This window comes from Heliangelus exortis, chromosome 17 (genome assembly GCF_036169615.1).
Source record: "Heliangelus exortis chromosome 17, bHelExo1.hap1, whole genome shotgun sequence".
NCBI classification, from domain to species: domain Eukaryota; kingdom Metazoa; phylum Chordata; class Aves; order Apodiformes; family Trochilidae; genus Heliangelus; species Heliangelus exortis.
The window spans coordinates 12,855,940-12,874,549 of NC_092438.1; the positions used below are offsets into that span (position 1 = coordinate 12,855,940).

An 18,610-nucleotide genomic window follows, 5' to 3' on the forward strand; every position below is an offset into this window, starting at 1 on the left:
AGCACCCAGATTTCCAGGCAGTGGGGAAAAGACAACCTGGACACACACTGCTAATGAAACCAAAGCAGCAAAGGAAGGATGGGATGGGGGAGGTAAGAGACAGAACTCAGGGACTAGGAAAAAGGAAATAAGAGACTGGTTAAAGTTCAGCAGGACCACCCTGGTTCTTTTAAACCCAAGGGTCTGCACAGCACTGGTTACACAGGGAACTCCTGGCCCACAGCACCCCCGTGGCAGTGGGACAGTCAAAAAGCTCCTGCTGGCAGGAAAGGTTTCAGTTAAGAGAGCTATTTATATATATATATATAATTATATATGTAAAGCACTTATCACCATATTGATAAACTTTCTTTGGAACCACTCTGACAGCTCTTGCAAGACAAACACCAGAGGACAGAGGGCCCCACATCAGGGTCCCTGACACCACAGCCTTTGTCTTGACATCTCCACATCTGCATGGGCTGTGAAGAGAGACCACTTCACACCCAGCAGCTTAGAATAAAACCTTTTGGCTCTGCTGAAATTACAAGAGCCTTGCAGCTCTGCCTGCTGACCTGGCTTTTGCAAACAACTGGCTGGTACAGACAAGCTGGAGAGTAAGACCTTGACCATATCAGTGCTTCAACCTCTCCAGAGAGCAGAGAGGATGGCAGGGAGGATTCAGCCCAGCACACAAGGACCCTTGTGCTCTGTTCCCACTTCCACAGGCCAGCAGAGATTCAGGGGGAGTTAACTGGTTACACAGGCAAAGCTGGGGGAGAGTCAGCTTCTCTGCAAACTTTTTTGTTACAGGAGCAGGAGGAGTTTTTGCTGTCAGAGGAACACAGCACAAGTTGGGAAGCTGCCTGGGACATCCTCAGTTAACCAAAATCATCTGGCTTGGCACTGGGGATAAGATGCTGAAGAGGAAAACTTGGGTGCCACAGGAAGTGCTACATTAGAAATGCAATTTTATCACAATAATATTATTGTGGCGATATTATCACAGGGCAATATTATCACAGGGGGACAACACCTTTTTGGACGCTTTGTCACCAAAGCCAAGGTGTGTTGATAAACCTGCAGCTTCAGGAATTGCTGCTCACCCCCAGAACTCAGGCAGGGACCAGCCTGGCCTCCCTGCCACAATGCAATCACCTCCTCCAGTGCTGACACCGCTCAGCCCCACAGCACTGGTTTGCTGCAGAAGGGGCAGAAAAAGCTATTTCTTTTTTTAATGAGCAGCCAGCAGAGTTTACACCACTGGCAAAGTGCAGAGGCACACGTTGGTAGAGGAACAGAGACCCAGTTCCAGCACAGTGTGTTTTAATGTGCAAGCCTAAGGACTCAGCTTCAGTTTTCAGAAATCAAACTCGATCATCTCAAGCTGGCAAAAATAGCCTCGTGTTCCCTCAAGTTATTTTCTTTTCAACTAGGCAAGCTACAGCACAATAGGAGAAATCAGCAGTTATGCACTCAACCTCCAGAAACCCAAAGGGCCAATTCTAGCAACCCACAGGCAGCTTTCCAATCCTCCCTGATCTATTTGCCAGAGTTAGACTGAAAAGCCTGCTGCCCCCAAGCCATTCAGCAAACTCCATGTCCCACTAATTACATCAATATAAATGTATTATCTTGGCTGTCAAACATGGGCTGCCCGAGCAGGACGAGGCTCTGCAATGTAAATGCAGGAAAACAATTGCTCTTTCTGCTGGTGACACATTTCTTTGGATCCTATTTCCTTCCCAGAGCTCCCCCTTCCCCCTTCTGTCCAGGCACCAGAGCAGCAGCATTTAATTTTTTTTTTTTTCCATCATGAGAGGAAACAGCAGACAAAAACCCTCCTCATCTTCCAAGCAACTGAACGTGAGCAAATTTTGGGAACATCACCAGCATTTCCTATCAGCCACCCTAAAAAGTGCCAACAATATGGGGGAGGGAGCTGCAAAGGCAAGGGTTAAATGTTTCCCTTTTGCCTCCCTTGGCTTCCTCAGCTGCCATTGCTAAATCCAAGCTATCAGGAGAGCAGGACAGAAATCTGGTAGCAGCCTGCTCCTCCCTGCCTGGTGACAGTGGCCTGGGAAGGGCTGCAAGCTCAGGCTGGGTCCAACAGCAAGCAGGCAGATCCAGGAGGCTTCCTGGGAGCAGGCAGACTGCAAGTCTTGCTCAGAAGAGTGGGATTATGATGGAAAATGAGGAGGAAGCTGCTGACTCACCTGTCCCACCCGCATAAGCAGCTTTCCCCAGGCTGCACTGGGGATGACCTTTCTCAGAGCCCCAGAGTTCCAGCAAATGGGCTGCTCACAAGTTTCCTCTTGCCTCTGAGCTAGGACAGAGCCACCTGGGCAGGACACTTGCTGCCCCCAGCAGCCTCCCCCTTCCCTGCCCCCAGCCTCCTCCTCCCTCATCAAGATCCTCACTGGAATAAACACCCTGGGATCTGCTCCTTCCCAGACCCCTCTGCTGACAGAAAAGGTCAGAACTGACCCAGAAAAGCACCAGACAAAGCAGAAAGATGAGAGGGGGGAAAAAAGTGTTCCTCCCACTTGCATCTCACCTGAGAAAGGATGATGTCCCCCCTTCTCCAGCAGAGATGAGCACAGCCATGTCCTGGGGACTGGCTGGGAATGTCTCTGGGGCTCACGTGGAAAACCACTGCAAACTTGGCAAGCTCCCACAAAACCTCCAGGAGGGATGAAAGCAGTGTCTTGGCCACAAGATCAAGATCCTCAGCTGGCTGAGGCAACATCAGGGCCTAGGCCACTTCCCTCTGCAAAGCCAGAGGTATTACAGCAAAGATGACAAGATAAAAAAGATAAAGATAAAGATAAAGATAAAGATAAAGGGCACTCCATGGATGAGCAGCAGGGCAAACAGTACATCTCATGGGGGCAGCCAGGCTCCTCCACAGGGTCACCCAGCCCTTCAGCTGCCAGGACTCATCTCCAAGTGTAAGCAAGACACTCAACCTTTCTTTACCATGCAACTTTAGCAGTTTTTCAATATTTATTCTAAGAAATTACGCCTGGCCCACGCCTGGGGTTCCCTTACACACCAAGTCATCACCCCAAGGAGACTGCTTGCTCTCCTGCCAAAGCAACACAGCTTAGAGAACACAGCAACTCACACCAAACCTTCAAAGGCCCCTCCAGCCCTCCAACACCACCCGGGGAAGGGAGCAACGTTGGGTCTTGCCTTCAACCATTACAGTCTTGGACACAACAGGAGGTGATGCAACTTGAAAGCTGCTTTAATATCCCCAGGTCCATTAAATCCTGGTGATTTGAATCATGCCTCTCTGACACATGCTGCCTCCTACCTCTCTCACAGGCCCAAGTCAGTCTGCCCAGCAGCAGCAGGAGCTCAAGAAATGGCCATGCAAAAGCCACTGGCAGACTCACAGCATGGCAGGAGGTGGGTCTGCCACAGAGCCACCCTCCCACCCCAGGGCTGCTCTGGATTAGAGAAGGTGGCACCTCACACAGAGCCCCAGGTGACAACGTGCCAAGTCTGGGAAGAACTCTGAGCTCAGAGGCACAAGGGCTCCAGTCTGGGAGCTGCAGCCTCTCCCCCAGCCAGCAGCCTGGATCTGCACCACCCCTCTCCACCTTGGCTCCCTGGAAATGCACCTCCTGCTCTCCAAGAACCTCCTGACTGGCCCACAGCCACACACCACTGCCTGTGCACAAACACCATGTGCAGTGAGCACTCCTCTGATAACCTTCTGTCCGACCATGAAAAACCACCCATCCACATCCCGGGTCTGAAGGCCTCTGGAGCACTGAGCACCAGCTGTGATTTCAATCTGAAAAAAAAAAACCAGCAAGCCACCAACAAAAAACAACAACCACAACCACTCGGAGGAAACAATCTGACATTTCAATCACAACGTGGGCATTGTTCAATCTTCCCCCTACAACTCACAAGACAAGCACCCCGAAACACTCATTTTTTGGTGTTTAGGGGGGCTGGGGGACAGCCCAGGAGCAGGCACAGGGAGGGGAGAGGAAAGCTGCTGTAAAATGGAGAGGCCAGCCAGCATACCAAGCCTTTTCCAGCCACTGTAACAGACTTCTTCACCCAGGATCTGGAGGCTGACATGCTGACAGCTGCAGCTGAGCTGACATGCAGTAAAATCCAAGGGTCCTGATGAGGCATCGGGGCCTGAACAGCCTTAGGATGCTTCGAAGACTCGAGCATAAGAGTCAACCAACCGATTCTAAAGGGCAAACTCACAGAGGCTTTACAAACTCTGCCCCAACGCTTCCTCACCCCCCAGCAGATGGGTTTCTGAGGGGGAGGGCAGCGGAGAGGCTGCAGGACGGCATCCCCGGGGCTCTGCCGCGCCGCAGCCCCGCAGCCGGACCCGAAGCCGGGAGCAGACCCGGCAGGTCTCCGCCGTCCTTGCCGACCCCCGGCACGGCAGCGCGGGGGCTGCCAGACCCCCACCCCCAGCTCTGCACGACTCCCAACTTGGGTAAAACCCCCGCCGGGGCGGAGGGCGGCTGCAGCCCCGGGACACCCCACGAACCCCGGGTGAGGCACCCCGACAGCCGCAGCCCACCGAGGAGGGACCCCCCCCTTCCTCCCTCCCTCCCCGGCCAGCCGGGCTCCTCGGGCCCACCGGCAACAGGTGGTGCCGGGCGGCCCCGACCCGGAGACCCCCGACCCGGCGGCAGCGCTGGGAGCCGCGGCCCGCGGCGGGAGGCCCCGGGGCAGCCCGTCCCCACCTCCCCGCGCTCCCGGAGGCCCCCGCCGCTCCCCGCCGCCGCTCACCTGGGGATGGAGACGGCCGCGCTGCTGTTCGCCTTGCCGCCCGGTCCCGCGCTTTCCCCCCCGCCCCCGGGCAGAGCAACTTCCACCCCCCCTCCTCCCTCCCGCCCGCCCGCCGCGGCTCCCGGCCGCTCCGCCGCCGCTGCCTTCCTCCCGCTCCGCCACCGGCCCGGCCTGCCCCGGAGTCTCCGAGCCCGCCCTTACGCCGCCGCCGTGGCGTAGCGCCCCATCCCGGCCTGCGGGCGCTACGGCGCGGAAACAGCGCAGAAGCCGTCGTGAATAGCGCAAGGGAACTACGAGCCCCGAGGGGCACCGCGCGGAGGAAACGGAAAACGGCGGCGGAGCGGAGCGCGCCGGGAGCCTTGGTTCGCGGCCGGGAAGCGCCGGGAGCGGGGTTTTGGGGTCCGGGACCGGGATCCGCCGGCGGGAGAGGGGTTGGAGAGAGCGGGGATGCGGGCGGCGAGGCGCGGGCGGGAGCTGGGCCCTGCGGAGAGGACTACAACTCCCAGAGTGCTTTGCGGGCGCAGAGCGCCGCCCTGGCGGGGTCGGTACCTCAGCCGTTCCTCAGCGGTACCGACCCGGGCCGGCGGGTGTCGGGGCCGGGGCCGGGCCGAGACCTGCGGGTCCGGAGCAGTCTCTGGGTCATCCCCGGGCCTCCAGGCCTTGAACACGGCGGGCGGAACGCGGGGTCCGGAGCTTTCCCGGGCGGAACGCTGCGTGAGGCCCCCCCGCCCTCCCTCCCGGGTCAGGCACCGTCAGGAGGAGGTGGAGGATCAGGGCTCGGGCGTGCCCGGAGCGGGGAAGAGCAGCCCGGGGCTGAGCAAATCCAGGCTCCCCGGCCTTCCCACTGCAGGGCCAGCCCAGCCGGCTCGGAAGGAGCGGCTGAACCCTGGCTAATTACAGCTTTTTAATTACCTGGCAGCACATGAAGCGAACCTGAGGCAGGCACGGAGTTGCTTCAACCCTCCAGGCGACGAACAGCTACAGCCGGCAGGGAACGGTGCCAGCGAGGAGGTGTGGAGAGCATGGGCAGGCAGCGGCAGGAGCCTCGGTACCCCAAAAAAATCTCTCTGAGCCCTCAGCTGCAGCTCTGGGTGCTGCCGGGGACACATGGGGTTCGTCCACCATCACACTGAAATCTGCTGTGAAACGTTCCCTCCTGCCAGGCTCACCTGTGTCACCTTCAAACCTCACTGAGATGGGGAGTTTGTGCTGAGTTTGGGGTGCAGGGTGACAACGGGACAGGGAGATGCCAGGTGGGAGTTGACCACACCGGTCTGGTACACACAGATGTGGAATAAATGGTTGTTGTCCCAACAAAAGCAGCATTGTTGATGCCACCGTGCTCTGAGTGGGGAGTACTGAATGGAAAAGGACAGCTGCTCCACAGGGGGAATGTGATCTTGAGGGGATCAGAGGGTTTCTGCATGGGCAGGGGTAGGTAGCTGTGTTAGCAGCACTTTTGGGAACCCTGTCAGCCTTTGGGGAAACAAAAGGACATTGTAAAGTTTGCCCAGAGAAGCTGTGGCTGCCCCATCCCTGGCAGAATTCAAGACCAGGCTGGATGGGGCTTGGAGCAAGGTGGTCTAGTGTGAGGTGTAGCTGCCCCGGGCAGGGATTTGGGATCTTTAAGGTCCATTCCAACCCTAACCCTTTCCAATTCCATGATTGTGTGAGTTTGAGCTTAGAAAGAAACCTCTGGCTACACCATGGTGGCTATTTTGAGTTAAGACCTGTTGCCATTTATTAAGAGTTACTTGTAATAGGAGTGGGGCCACCAGATCACAGTGACAGAGGTCTGTCACACAAGACACACAGGGGGTCTTCATCCTCTGTATCTTCATTAGTGTAACAGCTGAAGGAAGGACACAGAGCACCTGGAGTATCTCTGCACATTTCTTTGTGGGCAACTGAATTAAGCCCCTTTTGTTATGCAGATGATCATTAACTGAGATATGAGTAGGGAGCAGTGGAGTCACTGTGTGCTCCGTGGGGGTTTCATCACTGGATCTACATGGCAGGAAAAAAAAAAAAAAACAAACACAAAAAACCCCACAACAACAAACAGCTGCTGACACACAGCTCTGCTGGTGTGATGGGGGAGTTCCCAGGAGAATTGTGTCACCAGCTGAGCCCTTGGGATTTGGAGAACTAAGGTGCAACTGACTTCAGGCACAAAGCAATCTGGAGCAGGGGGTGGCTGCCAGAGTGTGCTGTGAGGAGGTCACATCAGCTTGGGTTCACATCACCTTGTTGCAGATGTGTAAGCTACAGCCTGTAAATTGGAGCAGCCATCATCTCTTCATCTGTGAGCAGGGGAGAAAGATGGGGGTTCCAGGGACTCCTGTTACTGATTATAAAGGGAATCAAACATTCAGCCCGTGCAGCAGAGGCATCAATATTTCAGTGACTGCCTTCCTGGAAACAAATGCCTTAGCAGCACTGAAAACCTTGCTTTCAGCAAGGTAAATGTCATCTGCTCTGCCCTGATCAGACTTGCCACCTCCTCACAGAAAGCAATCCCATTTTTTGGGCACTATAACATTCCCTGAATGTTATATTCCAGATACTCCATATATTCCACATACTGACCATTCCCCAGGCCTCCTAAAAGGACTTTTTTTTTCCCTTTTGCTATTGATGTATCTGTAGAAGGACTTTTTGTCCATTCCCTCCCATCCACCTGGTTTGCTCCAGCTGCCTGATGGCAGGGCTTCACCATCTCCTTCTGGACTTCTTTTGGGTTAGAAAGGGTGTGACTCCACCACTCAATTTCCCTTTCACTGTCCCTAATAAATACTTCTTAGTCTCTCTACCTCCTCCTTGAGTTCTGCCACCAGGCACAGCAAGTCCCTCACCTGCTGGCATCACACACAGACCCCACTCACACCATCCTCTGGTGCTAACACCAGGCTCAGACACTCTACACAGCCAGAGGCCTGAACAGCTACGTCCCTCTTCAGGGGTTTTGTCTGTGTGGACACATCCTGCGTCTTAACAGCAACAGGTTTTCCTTTTTTGGAGACCATTGCTCCTTCAGGAGAGCTGGGAGGTGGCTGTGTCCCATCTGCTCACCCCACCCTGCTCCTGTTCGCCTGCTCCCACCTCTGACACCCTCTTGGTTTTTTTTTTCATGTAGGACTGCTCAGCATCTACTCCTACAGCTTATGGGAATGCAGCAGGGGAATGCAAGCTGCCAGCTCCAGAGGCTGGGACAGGCTTCATCCCAAACCTGCTCTGACTGACTGTGTGACCGATGTCCCTGTCCCCAACCAGGCAGGGTCAGCAGTACTGAGGCCCTGGTGCTGAGGACACAGCTGTGCTGGGCAGGACACATCTGGAAGATCAGCAGCTCCCTGAGATTCTGCTCTGGGGTGAACTCCCACAACAGAGGAGCCCCAAAAGGAGACACAAGGACTCCCTGAAACAACCCCTCAGCTGTGGCCATACTGACTGCCAGCAGTGCTCCCCTTCCAGTCACAGCACCCATAACCCTGCTGCCTCCTTTGGGAACACCCAGAGAATCAGGTTGGAGGAGAACAGACAGCACAGAAAGCACCGGGCCTTGGCTGGCCCCTCACAGGACACTTTCTGCTGGGCCTTTTGCAGCCAGATTTGCCTGTCCTGCATCAGCCCCATCAGCCATCAGAGCCCTTCTGAAATCTCCAGTCCCAAACCCAAGCCAGGACAACTCCCGCGGGTGGGGCGGTCCCACCCACAGCCTCACAGGTCCCGCCCAGACGGTACCGCCCCGGTTCGGCTCCGGTTCGGCAGGCAAACCGCTTTCCAGGATACCAAAACATCCCCATAAAATACGGCAGACCCCCAGCAACAATGTCAGATCCCCCCCCAAACCAGACGGTACCCCCAAAGCATCACCAAAAAATACAAGTGCCCCTCCCCCAGAGACCAAAGAACCCATCCCGGATCACCACCAAACACAAGCTCCCCCCTGAAGCACCAAAAACCACGAAAGTTCCACCTCTGCAAAGCACAGGACTGAAGAACCAACCAACAGAAGCCCCTCCTCAGAAGTACCCAACAGAGCCACCCAGCAATGCAAGGCCCCTCCCAAGCAACACCAAAACCAAGAGGTCCCCATCACCCACCAAAACCCACAAACTCCTCCCCAGCCCCCAAACCCCCCCAAAGAACCTCAAGTCACAAACCTGCCCAACCCTGAGAAAAACACCCAAGGCCCCCGAGGAATCAAACCCAAGTAAAAGCTGCACCCAAAGCAAAAAGAACAAACACAAGCACAACAGAAACAACAAAAACCAACAGCTCCTTCCTCCCAAGACTCCAAATATCCCAAATCTCCAATGAAAAACAACCAGTCCCTTGACCTAGAGGTGAATCATGGCTAGAATGCTACTTCTAGGGTGAGTTCAGGCTCAGGAACTAAAAAGGAACAAACACACGCACAACAGAAACAACAAAAAAACAACAGCTCCCTCCTCCCAAGACTCCAAATATCCCAAATCCCCAAAGAAAAACAATTGGTCCCTTGACCAATTGAACCATGGCTAGAAAGCCATTTCTAGGGTTAGTTCAGGCTCAGGAGCTACACAGAGAGAAATTTCCTTTCATTCACCAGGCATGAGTGCAGGTTGCATTTCCCTCCCTGCACATCTCGTTCATTTTGGGAATAAACACTGGGGTAGCAACAGCACCAAGGAGAAAGAAAAGGACTCCTTTGGTCTGGTAGCCACAAAAACAGGTCCAGGCCTTTCCATGTTTGGCACTTCCTCTGCTGCTCCAGCATCCAGGTGGCCCCAGCTGGGTTATCCAAGGCCAATCCTCAAATCTGGTTGGGCTCCCACATTTCCAGCAGTTGCTGACATGGAATACACCTGTGACAGTTTCTCCTGTGGAAAAAAAGCTGTGGATTATGGGAGTTCCACAGAAGGTGAGTTCAACCCTTGTTCCAGTGTATGATTCTTTTTGCAGTTTCTGGCCACGGCTTCTCCAGAGGTAGTTTTGAAAGTGTGAGTCCTTGAGAGAGAGAAATAAAAAACAAATTCTGATTTTTGCCATCCCTGCAGGATAAAGATGCACCTGGTTTACAGGAGAGGCTCCTCTCACAGCATCCTGTGACACTGTGTACTATATTCACTGCATTACTCACTCATTTTTCAGTTGATGCAGGAATACATGTAAAACCCCACAAGTATAAAAAGAAAAACCCTAAACAGAGACAACTGTAGCTGGTTTTAATATTACAAAATATTTATTACTATGAAACATTGTTCTGCTGCCTTGTCAGTGTGCAGCCCTCATCCTGTCCTCCTGCAGATGTGCCTCCACTATTGACAACTCAGCACACAGGTGGAAAAAAAATAGTTAAATTCTGTAGTTTTTCAGAGAATCAAAGTAAAGGATGATCAGGGCTTTTTTTTCCACTGCTTGAGGCTCTCAGCTGCTGCTGAGGGGCAGCAGTTGCCTGTGTGGGTGCTGACAATTAAAAGGAGAAACATAAATCACTTGGACAACAGTCTGTGGAGCTGTATCCTCAGTGTATGTCTCTAGAATTGAAGATAATCTTGTTCCAAGGCAGAGAGAGCTTCTGGTGGTCTGAAAGTTCTATTTATGTCATACTTGCTGGCTCTATAAATAGCTGTAGAATATTTACATTTGGCTGCACATCACAAGGAAAAACAGTGTTGCTGTGGTCTGGGATAATCTGCCATCTGATCCCAACTTTATCTGTAAAAAGGAACAATGAGAATCATTAATTAATTCTGCTTAAAAAAATTAGAAGTTGCACTTTGAGTTCTGTCAGAAGATGCCCTTGGCATGCTGTTAAAGCAAGCTGCAGCAAGTGCTTCTGTGCATTTTTATAAATTAGCAGGTGGGCTCATGCTGGGAATTAACATTGCTTTAGACAAATTGCACAGCTTACAGACTGAAAGAGACAAAGTTTTGAAGAGTATATGAAGAAAATCTTTAATCACTCCCTAATGAATCTATGAATTGGTTTTTGTTCTCTTTTTTTTTTTAACCCTCAAAAAACAGATAAGGTTTTAGGCTGCCTCTCCAATGTTATCTCTGTGACAGTGCAGCAGAGAAAGTTCCCTCCTTTAAGCTTAACCCTTTTTTAGTCTCCCATTGCCACCTCTCCTCCAGTTCATCTTGAGCTGGCAAATCTCAGCAAATGTGAGTTGTGACAGGATGTAGCAAAGAGCAAAATTCCCATCTCCTGATCCACAGGGAGAAGTCACTGCTCTGAGACAGATCACTCCTAAACCCAGTTCTAGGATAAAGATCTGCCAAATAATACCTGTCACAAAAAAAAAAAAAGTTCCTGTTCACCTTTTCCACAGATTAAACAATGAGGGAAGAGGCCCAAACTCTTGATTAATTGGATGAGGAAGGCACCCACCAAGCTCAGCCTGGAAGAGGAGAAAGGTGTCTGGGTTACGAAGGGTGGAAGCAATGTAGACCTCAGGAGGTTTCCTGGCTCCTCTGGAAACTCTGAGTTTTTGTAGCACACCAATAAGGGCTGAAGTGACCTCTGGATCATACACCACGTCTGCACAGAAAAGGGAAAGTGTGAAATATTTATTGAGTGCTGAGAAAAAAAGCAGAACATAAAGTACTAAACAGAAATATTAAATATTCACTTGGCAGGAGGAGATGATTTTTGTGTTCAGGGGTTAAAAATTCCCAAGAAGAGAGCTTAGAATATGTCTCTTTTTTGTGAGCTGTATCAGGTTGCCCTCCCCTGTAACAGCAGTCCAAAAATCACCAAAAATCACTGCTCCTTTTTGCACATGGATTGTCAGGTCCTGTCTTTAAGCCCAACTTAAGGGAGACAGCAAAAACTTTTTAAATGTTAATCCTGGCTGTTCCAGCTGTCCTTAGAATGAAACTTCATCCCTCTGAATCTGTGCATCAGAGGCTGCTTGCAAAGGACTTGACCTGAACTGTGGTGGTTTCCATTTGGAAAATGAAAACCATTTTGCCCTCATTTTCTTGAGGGCAGAACTAGGGATGAAAGGGGAGACCTGCTGGCCAGAGGGGAACAAACCAGAACCTCAGGAGCTTGCAGTGCAGTGCAGAAACACAGCAGACTTGTGGCCAGGCCCAGCACTGGAGAGATGGTTATTTATTACACAGATACATGGGGGTATGTGTGATGTACCAGTTACTGCTGATGCAGTGTGAGAAGGGAATGTCCTGCAGTGACTTCTAACAGCTAAAAATCACCCTCAGGTCTGAGTTGCCCTTGTGAGGGCAGCCTGGGCTCCTGCTCACAGGTAACACACGTGCAGTGACTTCATTTTCTAGAACTCCCATGCATCGTGTGACACCCCTGATGACAAAGGCAGGATATGTTCTCTTTTTTCCTCCCTGAATACTTAGGTAATTTTTGCTTTGCAAAGCCCCAAATCAGGGAGTAAAATCCTGTAGCTATAGCCAAGAATTTTTTCTAACATTAGGTTTTCCACGAATGCATTTTTTTTATAAACTTCCACCCGATTTCTGTGTAGCCAAGCTCCAAACAAGGTTTGAGTTTTGCTTTGGGGTTTTTTTGTTTTAATCCAGAGGGCTAATAAACAGGGTTTTAATAACCCCTTAAGAGAAAGCCAAGATCATCTGGTTATTATTGATAAGCCTCCAAGTGGCAGATTTATCATCCCCTGCTTTGGGATTTTAAAAAACACGGAAGGGAAAAATAATTTGCTTTTTGGTGTTACACACACAACTGCTGGATGCCTGAAACAGTCAGAATGGTGACATAGCTGGGAGCAGATCTGTCCTACACCTCAACACAGTCACAGGGGGAGAGCTGAGTGAGTCTTCTACCCAAACCCCTGTGTGCTCCCCTCTCCTTTCTGTGCTACCATACCTGCTGCAAGGACAACATCAGGGTGAAGATCCAGCACTTGTTTTTCTGTCACTGAGCCCCAGTCAAGTTCTGCAACAATTATTTCTGGCTGTTGGGAGTTTGCTGTTTCTGCCTCCAGGCCCTGGGGCTGTGTTGGGGTATGAGGAGCAGTTTCAGGCTCCAAGACAAAGCCATTCAAGTGAATGTTTTCTCTCAGCTGTTTGAGAACACAGGGGTGGCAGTCACTGAATATGTAGGTTTTGGGACTGCAGGTTTTACAGATTGCAATTCCAGTGAAACCAATCCCACTGCCTAATTCCAAGACTGTCCTGAAGGGTAATGGAGTAAAAAAAAAAAAAAAAAAAACACTTATTAGGATTTGAAATAGAGTTCAGAAATCAAAACATTTCAAGAATATCTAAAGGTAAAATCAGTTACAGATTATTGCTTTAATTTTTGAGTATTTACAATCTAGTCTTTGTCCCAAATAACCAGAAGTGCTAAGGACTGAAGATGCAATTTTAAGCATAAAATTTAATTACTTAAATACTGGTTTTGTGTATGGTACAGAGCATTTCCAGGTTTTAGACTTCTGCAGTGTGGTTGTCTCCATCTAAACTGGTTGTCCCACTCTTTTCATAACAGGGAGAGACAGGCACTTTGTCAGCACAGTTCCCTTCAGGTCAATATTTTAAATTAACTTAAATTAATTTACCTGTAAGTGCACTCCAAAGTGCTTGTTCCTCTCAATTGCTTACAGACAAAGTCAGGCTGAGGAGCTCAGGGGTGCACATGGATCACCCACAGTCAGGATGGATCCTGTCAGGGGGAACTGCACCAGCTATAGTTACTGGTAGCTGAAATCCCACAATTGTGGACTGAAAAAGTCTGCTAAGATTAATGGGTCCAACCAGAACCTAACTCTACCAACCATCAGCCCAGCTCTACCCAGCCCAGTGCTGTCCATGTCCCTCAGCACCACATCTCCATGGCTTTGGAACACCCCAGGGATGGGGGATTCCCCCACCTCCCTGGGCAGCCTGCACCAGGGTTCATTCCTCATGAAACCTCCCCTCATGCAGCTTCAGACCATCTCCTCCTGTCCTGAAAAGTAGCAGCCTGCTTCCCAGAGCAGCTCACCCAGCATGGGGTCGTGGTTCTGATCTTAAAACCTCTCTTAGAAGAACTACAGGATCCTCTCCTAGATCAGGGCCACAAAGATGCTCAGAGTGCTGGAGCAGCTCTGGAGCCAGGGGGAGAGAGTTGGGGGTGTTCAGGCTGGAGAAGAGAAGGCTGCAATGGGGAGACCTTAGAGCACCTTCCAGTGCCTGAAGGGGCTCCAGGAAAGCTGGGGAGGGACTTGGGACAAGGACCTGGAGGGATGGGATGAGGGGGAAGGGTTTCATACTGAAGAGGGGAGATTGAGATGAGATCTGAGGAGGAAATTGTTTGCTGTGAGGGTGCTGAGCCCCTGGCCCAGGTTTCCCAGAGAAGCTGTGGCTGCCCCATCCCTGGCAGTGTCTCAGCCCAGGTTGGATGGGGCTTGGAGCAACCTGGGCTGTGGGAGGTGTCCCTGCCCATGCAGGGGGGTTGGATCTTGATGATTTTTAAGGTTCCTTCCAACCCAAACTGCTCTGTGATTCCCCTTTGCCCTTGTTACCTCTGGCTGAACACGGCCACGTTCTCCATTGCCCACTCTGCCAGGTTCAGGGCTGCTTCCCAGGTCACCAGCCCTGTGGTGCCCCCAGAGATGATGGCCACGCTCTCAGCAAGGGTCACCCATGCTCCTGTGGGCTGGGGGACACACAACCAGGGGACAAAAGTTGGAGCAGCACCCACAAGAGGTTTCAGAGATTGCAATCAGAATTAGCACCTGGGAAGAGGGAGAAAACGCTCCCCGTTTTGGGTGGGGGAGGTATTTTTAAAGCCAATTATTGCTTGGCTCAGATGATTATAAGTGATTGGTAAGAAACCAGCAGTAGTTCTTACCAGTAAGTAGCTTTTGTAGCCCTGAGTCAATTCTTCTTCATTTAAAATACCTGCCAGTGCCTCGTACAGGTCATCCAGGGGTTCTGCTGTGGTGGCTTCGTGCTGTGCACAAGAAAACAAACAATCTTGGGGACCAAAGTGCCACAAAGCACAGAAAGCACACACATTAAATACACTTAGAATACATGACTGGCCATAATATTTACACTGAGTTAATACAAATAACTCAGTATGGCCCATAACATATGAAAATGTTTGTAAGCAAGGTGGGAAGCCAGCAGTACCTTTTTGATGAGTTCTGTTAGGAAGCATCTTCTGTACTTGGTGGGAGGGGGATATCGGATGCAGAGAGGGTGGAGAACGGTCTGGAAGCAGAAGAGCAAGGGGAGGCAGGTTGGAAGGGAGTGCAGGGAGGGGCAGGGAAAAGCTGCTCCTTGTGGGGCTGTGACACGAAACGGGGGAAAAGGGCTCTGCAGCTCCCAGAGGAAACCGGAGCAGAAACCGGAGCAGGGGGTGGCTGAGTCCCAGATCTGGGACAGCAAAGGTGTTGGTTATTCCTCAAAACAGAAATAGCAAAACCGAGTGGAAAGAGTCTCGTGTTCTCTCCTCCTCCTTTTGCTTTTCTCTTCCCTCCCGAACCCGACTTTGGGCTCCGCTGAACGCGAGGCGCAGGCGGCTCCGTGCGGTTCCGCGGAGCTCCCGGAGCTTCCTGCGTGGGAGCGGAGCCCAGCCCGGGATCAGGGACTGCTTTGTGACACGGGGTGACACCGAACCATCCATCCCCCCTCACCTTGTGCAGAATTTCCACCGGGAGCGAGGGATCCGCCGAGATCCGCAGCTTCTGTTCCAGCTCCTAAAACACAGGGAATCAAACCGGGCCTTCCCCGGGCCCGCGGACGGCGGCACACGAGGAGGGGAGGGGGCTGCTCTCCACCCGCCCTACCTCCCAGGGGAAGGAGCGGAGCTGCCGGGCCGCCAGGAAGCGGCTCTGGAATCGGTCCCCGAGCCCCAGGGGTTCGGCCATGTCCCCCCCACCCTCCCTCCCTCCCTTCCCGTGGCGGGACCGCTCTCTGCCTGCGCGGGGCTCGAACCGGCGACCCCAGGGCTCGGCGGCTGCCGCGCTCCCAGCGGAGCCACCCTGGGCCCTCCAGCCCCTCCCCTGCGCTGACGCCTCACTCCGCGCCACCGTGACGTCACTGCTCCGCGCCCACACACGAAGGACGCGGCGCCCGCACCGGGAGCGGCACCGGCACCGGGACTGAGGCCGAGGCCGAGAGCGGCGGCGCCATGAGCGGCTACAGCGAGGACGAGAAACTGCGGCTGCAGCAGCTCCGGGCCCTGCGGCGCCGCTGGCTGCGGGACCAGGAGCTGAGCGAGCGGGAGCCCGTCCTGCCGCCGCGGCAGCTGGGCCCGGTGGCCGCCTTCTGGGAACGCTTCCTGCAGCCCGGGGGGCTCTGGCGGAAGCAGGTGAGCGGGCAGGGACCGGGAACGGCACCGGGAACGGCACCGGGAACGGGACCGGGACCGGGACCGGACCCAACTCCGGTGCCCCCGGCCTGAGCCGCGTCCCCGTGCCCCGCAGGTGTTCAAGGTGTTCGAGACCGGCGGCTACGTCCTGACGCGGGTCCTGGTCCCCGCCTGGGTCATCCTCTACTACCTGAAGTACCACGTGGCGGTGCGTGCGGGGCCTGGCGGGAGGGAGGAGTGCGGGAAATGCGGGATAAGGCCCTGGGAGGAGGGAGGGGAGGGCTGGAGCAAGGAGCCCGCAGGGAAGGGGTTGGACAGAGATGGCGGCTGCAGGCTCTGCTGCCGCTCAGGGGAACTTCCCCGGGTCCCTTCACCCCCCCTGTGGGTGGCACTGGGATTTGTGTCTGTGATGTCCCTCCCGGGGGTGACATCCCTGTCCCTGCTGGGCCTGGGCTGCTGCTCCCCTGGGAACAGTGACCCTGGGGGTGCTTGGGGTGGGCAAGGGAATGGCAGGGAGCTGGGACACAGGGAGACACAGACAGACAGACAGACACACCCAGACCTTCCAATTCGAGCCCTGTCCTGCGTGGGAGTTGTTATTTAATTGGCCTCTGGAATTTTTTCAGCTGCTGGCAAGACCCTGGCCTCGTGTGCAGCAGAGCCCCTGGTTCTGAAAGGTTTTTTTTTTCCAGTTTGGGAATCAGTTTGTCTGGGTAACTTATGAGTAACTCTTCTACTGCTTTTTCTTTACCCCTTCCCTCTCTCCCACTCCCCCCTCCCCCCCTTCCAGAAATCTCCCCATGGAATTGTGACATCGAACCCACGGATATTCCCAGTAAGTTTGTTACAATATTTATTAGTTTGTTAATATTTATTTTATCCTGGAGAACCAGGCAGGGCAGGGGTGATGTGGGGAGAAGTTCAGCTTTGTGCAGCAGCCACCCAGGAGAATTTCTAGAATTTCTGTGCCCTCCAGCCCTGCACTTACAGTTTTTTAGCAGTTTTCCTCCTGTCCTGGGAGCAGCAATCCCAGTTTCACTGCTGCCTCCACCAAACTGGAGTGGCTGCCAGTGCTGGTTGTAGCACAGCCCCCTGGAGCAGGTTCCCTCTGGAGAGGTGCTCAGGGAAGATTTTCTGCCTGCTGCTCTCATTTTGCTCCTTGTGCTCAGTTTCCTGGGAAGCTGAAGCTCTGGGGCCATCCCAGGAATTTCAGCCTCTGCCACCATGTGGAGTCCTGACCCCCTCCCCCTGCCCCAAAAAAAGGAGAAAACCCCCTGCATGCCCCTCGTGGGCTCCCTAAGCCCAGTCTGAACACGAGTGCTGCTCTCTGGGTGTCTTTGTGGAGGGGTTTGGGTGCTCAGAGCCTCTTGGAAGCCTGAGGATGAGCACCTGGAATTCCACAGGAATGGCTCTGCTCCCCCCCCACTGCCCAGAGTGGGGTTTTTTGGGGGTCAGGAGGGGTTTGGTGCCAAATGGGTTGGTTCTGTCTGCAGATCCTTGGTCCTAGGGGTCCCTGATGGTCCTTTGTGTCCCCAAAGAGATGGAACCAGGCTCCCCCCCCCCCCCAGCCTGGGATTTGGTTTCTGAAGTGCAGGGTGTGAGGTGCTTTGGGTCTTCACCAGTTTTTTCAGCCCCCTGGGAGCTGCAGAGTCACTGAGCAAATATTCCCCTGCAGGTTTAGCTCAGATCTTTCTGCCAGCTGCTTTTTAATTTTTTTTTTTTTGCCTCACACCTGCCTAATTGTGCCTTCCAGGAGGGAAAATAATGAAAAGTTCCACCCAGAATGCCAAGCTCTGGTTCAGCCTCATTGCTGGCTGGAGTTTGGGCTGCTCAGGGGTCAGGGCAGCACCCAAACCCCCCAACAAGCAGCAGCTGGGGGTTGGGGTGACCTCTGAGGGGCTGCCTGGCTCTTTGTGGGTTTGGGGACTCAGAGCTCTGCCCCAAAATGTGCCAAAGGGCAAGTTTTAAAAAACCAGGATGATCTGGAAATGTTTGGCTGTAGCTGGAATGAAAGGGGTGAAGCAAGTGGAGATTTGGGGTGATTTGGTTGTGTTAATTCAGCATCCTGGGAAGAGGGGAGTGAAGTGAGTGGTCCCAGGGAGTTGTAGGAAGATGATTTTTGTCTGGCAGGGGGGGCAGGTTGGGCTTTGCTGAAGGAGGGAATGCTCAGCCCTCTCTCTCACTCCCTCAGGGGGACAGGATTTTGGAGACAGGAGAGGTTATTCCCCCCCTGAAAGATGAACCTGGTGCACACCACTGATGGCTGAGGGCTGCTCTCCTCAGCAAGCAAGGCAAGACCTGCAGCTGCTTTCTCTCTCTTATAAAAGACTCTGAACTCTTCATTTTCTCAGCCTCTTTCATTCCCCCTCCCCTCGGGCAAGCTGTGACTCCTGTGGGAGTTCTTATTCCTGAATCCTGGTGATTTCTGCCCACCCCTCCTCAATTTTTTATTCACCCACCATAATCTGGCAGTGAGGGGGGATCCCCAGGGGCTGAGGAGGGCTCTGCTCTGGGCAGGACATCCCAGCAGCTCCTGCCCAGCACTTGGCCTCTCTCTCCCCAGTGCTGCCA

The 18,610-nt window shown here is 53.2% G+C and overlaps 2 protein-coding genes and 1 long non-coding RNA gene across 4 annotated transcripts; 2 read left to right on the plus strand and 1 right to left on the minus strand.

Moving 5' to 3' along the window:
• Positions 1-5,055: 5,055 nt before the first annotated feature.
• LOC139804063 (uncharacterized) lies at positions 5,056-6,074 on the plus strand. Its single transcript, XR_011729266.1, has 2 exons — positions 5,056-5,154; positions 5,675-6,074. It is a non-coding gene; the product is annotated as an uncharacterized lncRNA (long non-coding RNA).
• Positions 6,075-8,996: 2,922 nt separating this feature from the next.
• Positions 8,997-15,739, minus strand: EEF2KMT (eukaryotic elongation factor 2 lysine methyltransferase). Of its 2 annotated transcripts, XM_071760596.1 has the most exons (9): positions 15,516-15,660; positions 15,363-15,425; positions 14,857-14,937; positions 14,573-14,674; positions 14,244-14,377; positions 12,605-12,912; positions 11,135-11,284; positions 10,385-10,458; positions 8,997-9,620 (listed from the first exon to the last, which is right to left on the minus strand). In XM_071760596.1, the coding sequence occupies exons 1-9, from the start codon at positions 15,594-15,596 to the stop codon at positions 9,537-9,539; spliced, it is 1,077 nt and encodes a 358-aa protein (XP_071616697.1). In that variant the 5' UTR covers positions 15,597-15,660; the 3' UTR covers positions 8,997-9,536. The 2 variants fall into 2 exon arrangements, with proteins under 2 accessions (XP_071616697.1, XP_071616698.1); XM_071760597.1 differs by lacking the exon at positions 8,997-9,620 and having other exon boundaries at positions 9,961-10,458; positions 15,516-15,739.
• A 120-nt stretch (positions 15,740-15,859) lies between these two features.
• Positions 15,860-18,379, plus strand: NDUFB6 (NADH:ubiquinone oxidoreductase subunit B6). Its single transcript, XM_071760598.1, has 4 exons — positions 15,860-16,039; positions 16,155-16,247; positions 16,830-16,874; positions 18,231-18,379. Exons 1-4 carry the CDS (start codon positions 15,860-15,862, stop codon positions 18,297-18,299), a joined length of 387 nt encoding a protein of 128 aa, XP_071616699.1. The 3' UTR covers positions 18,300-18,379.
• Positions 18,380-18,610: the final 231 nt, after the last annotated feature.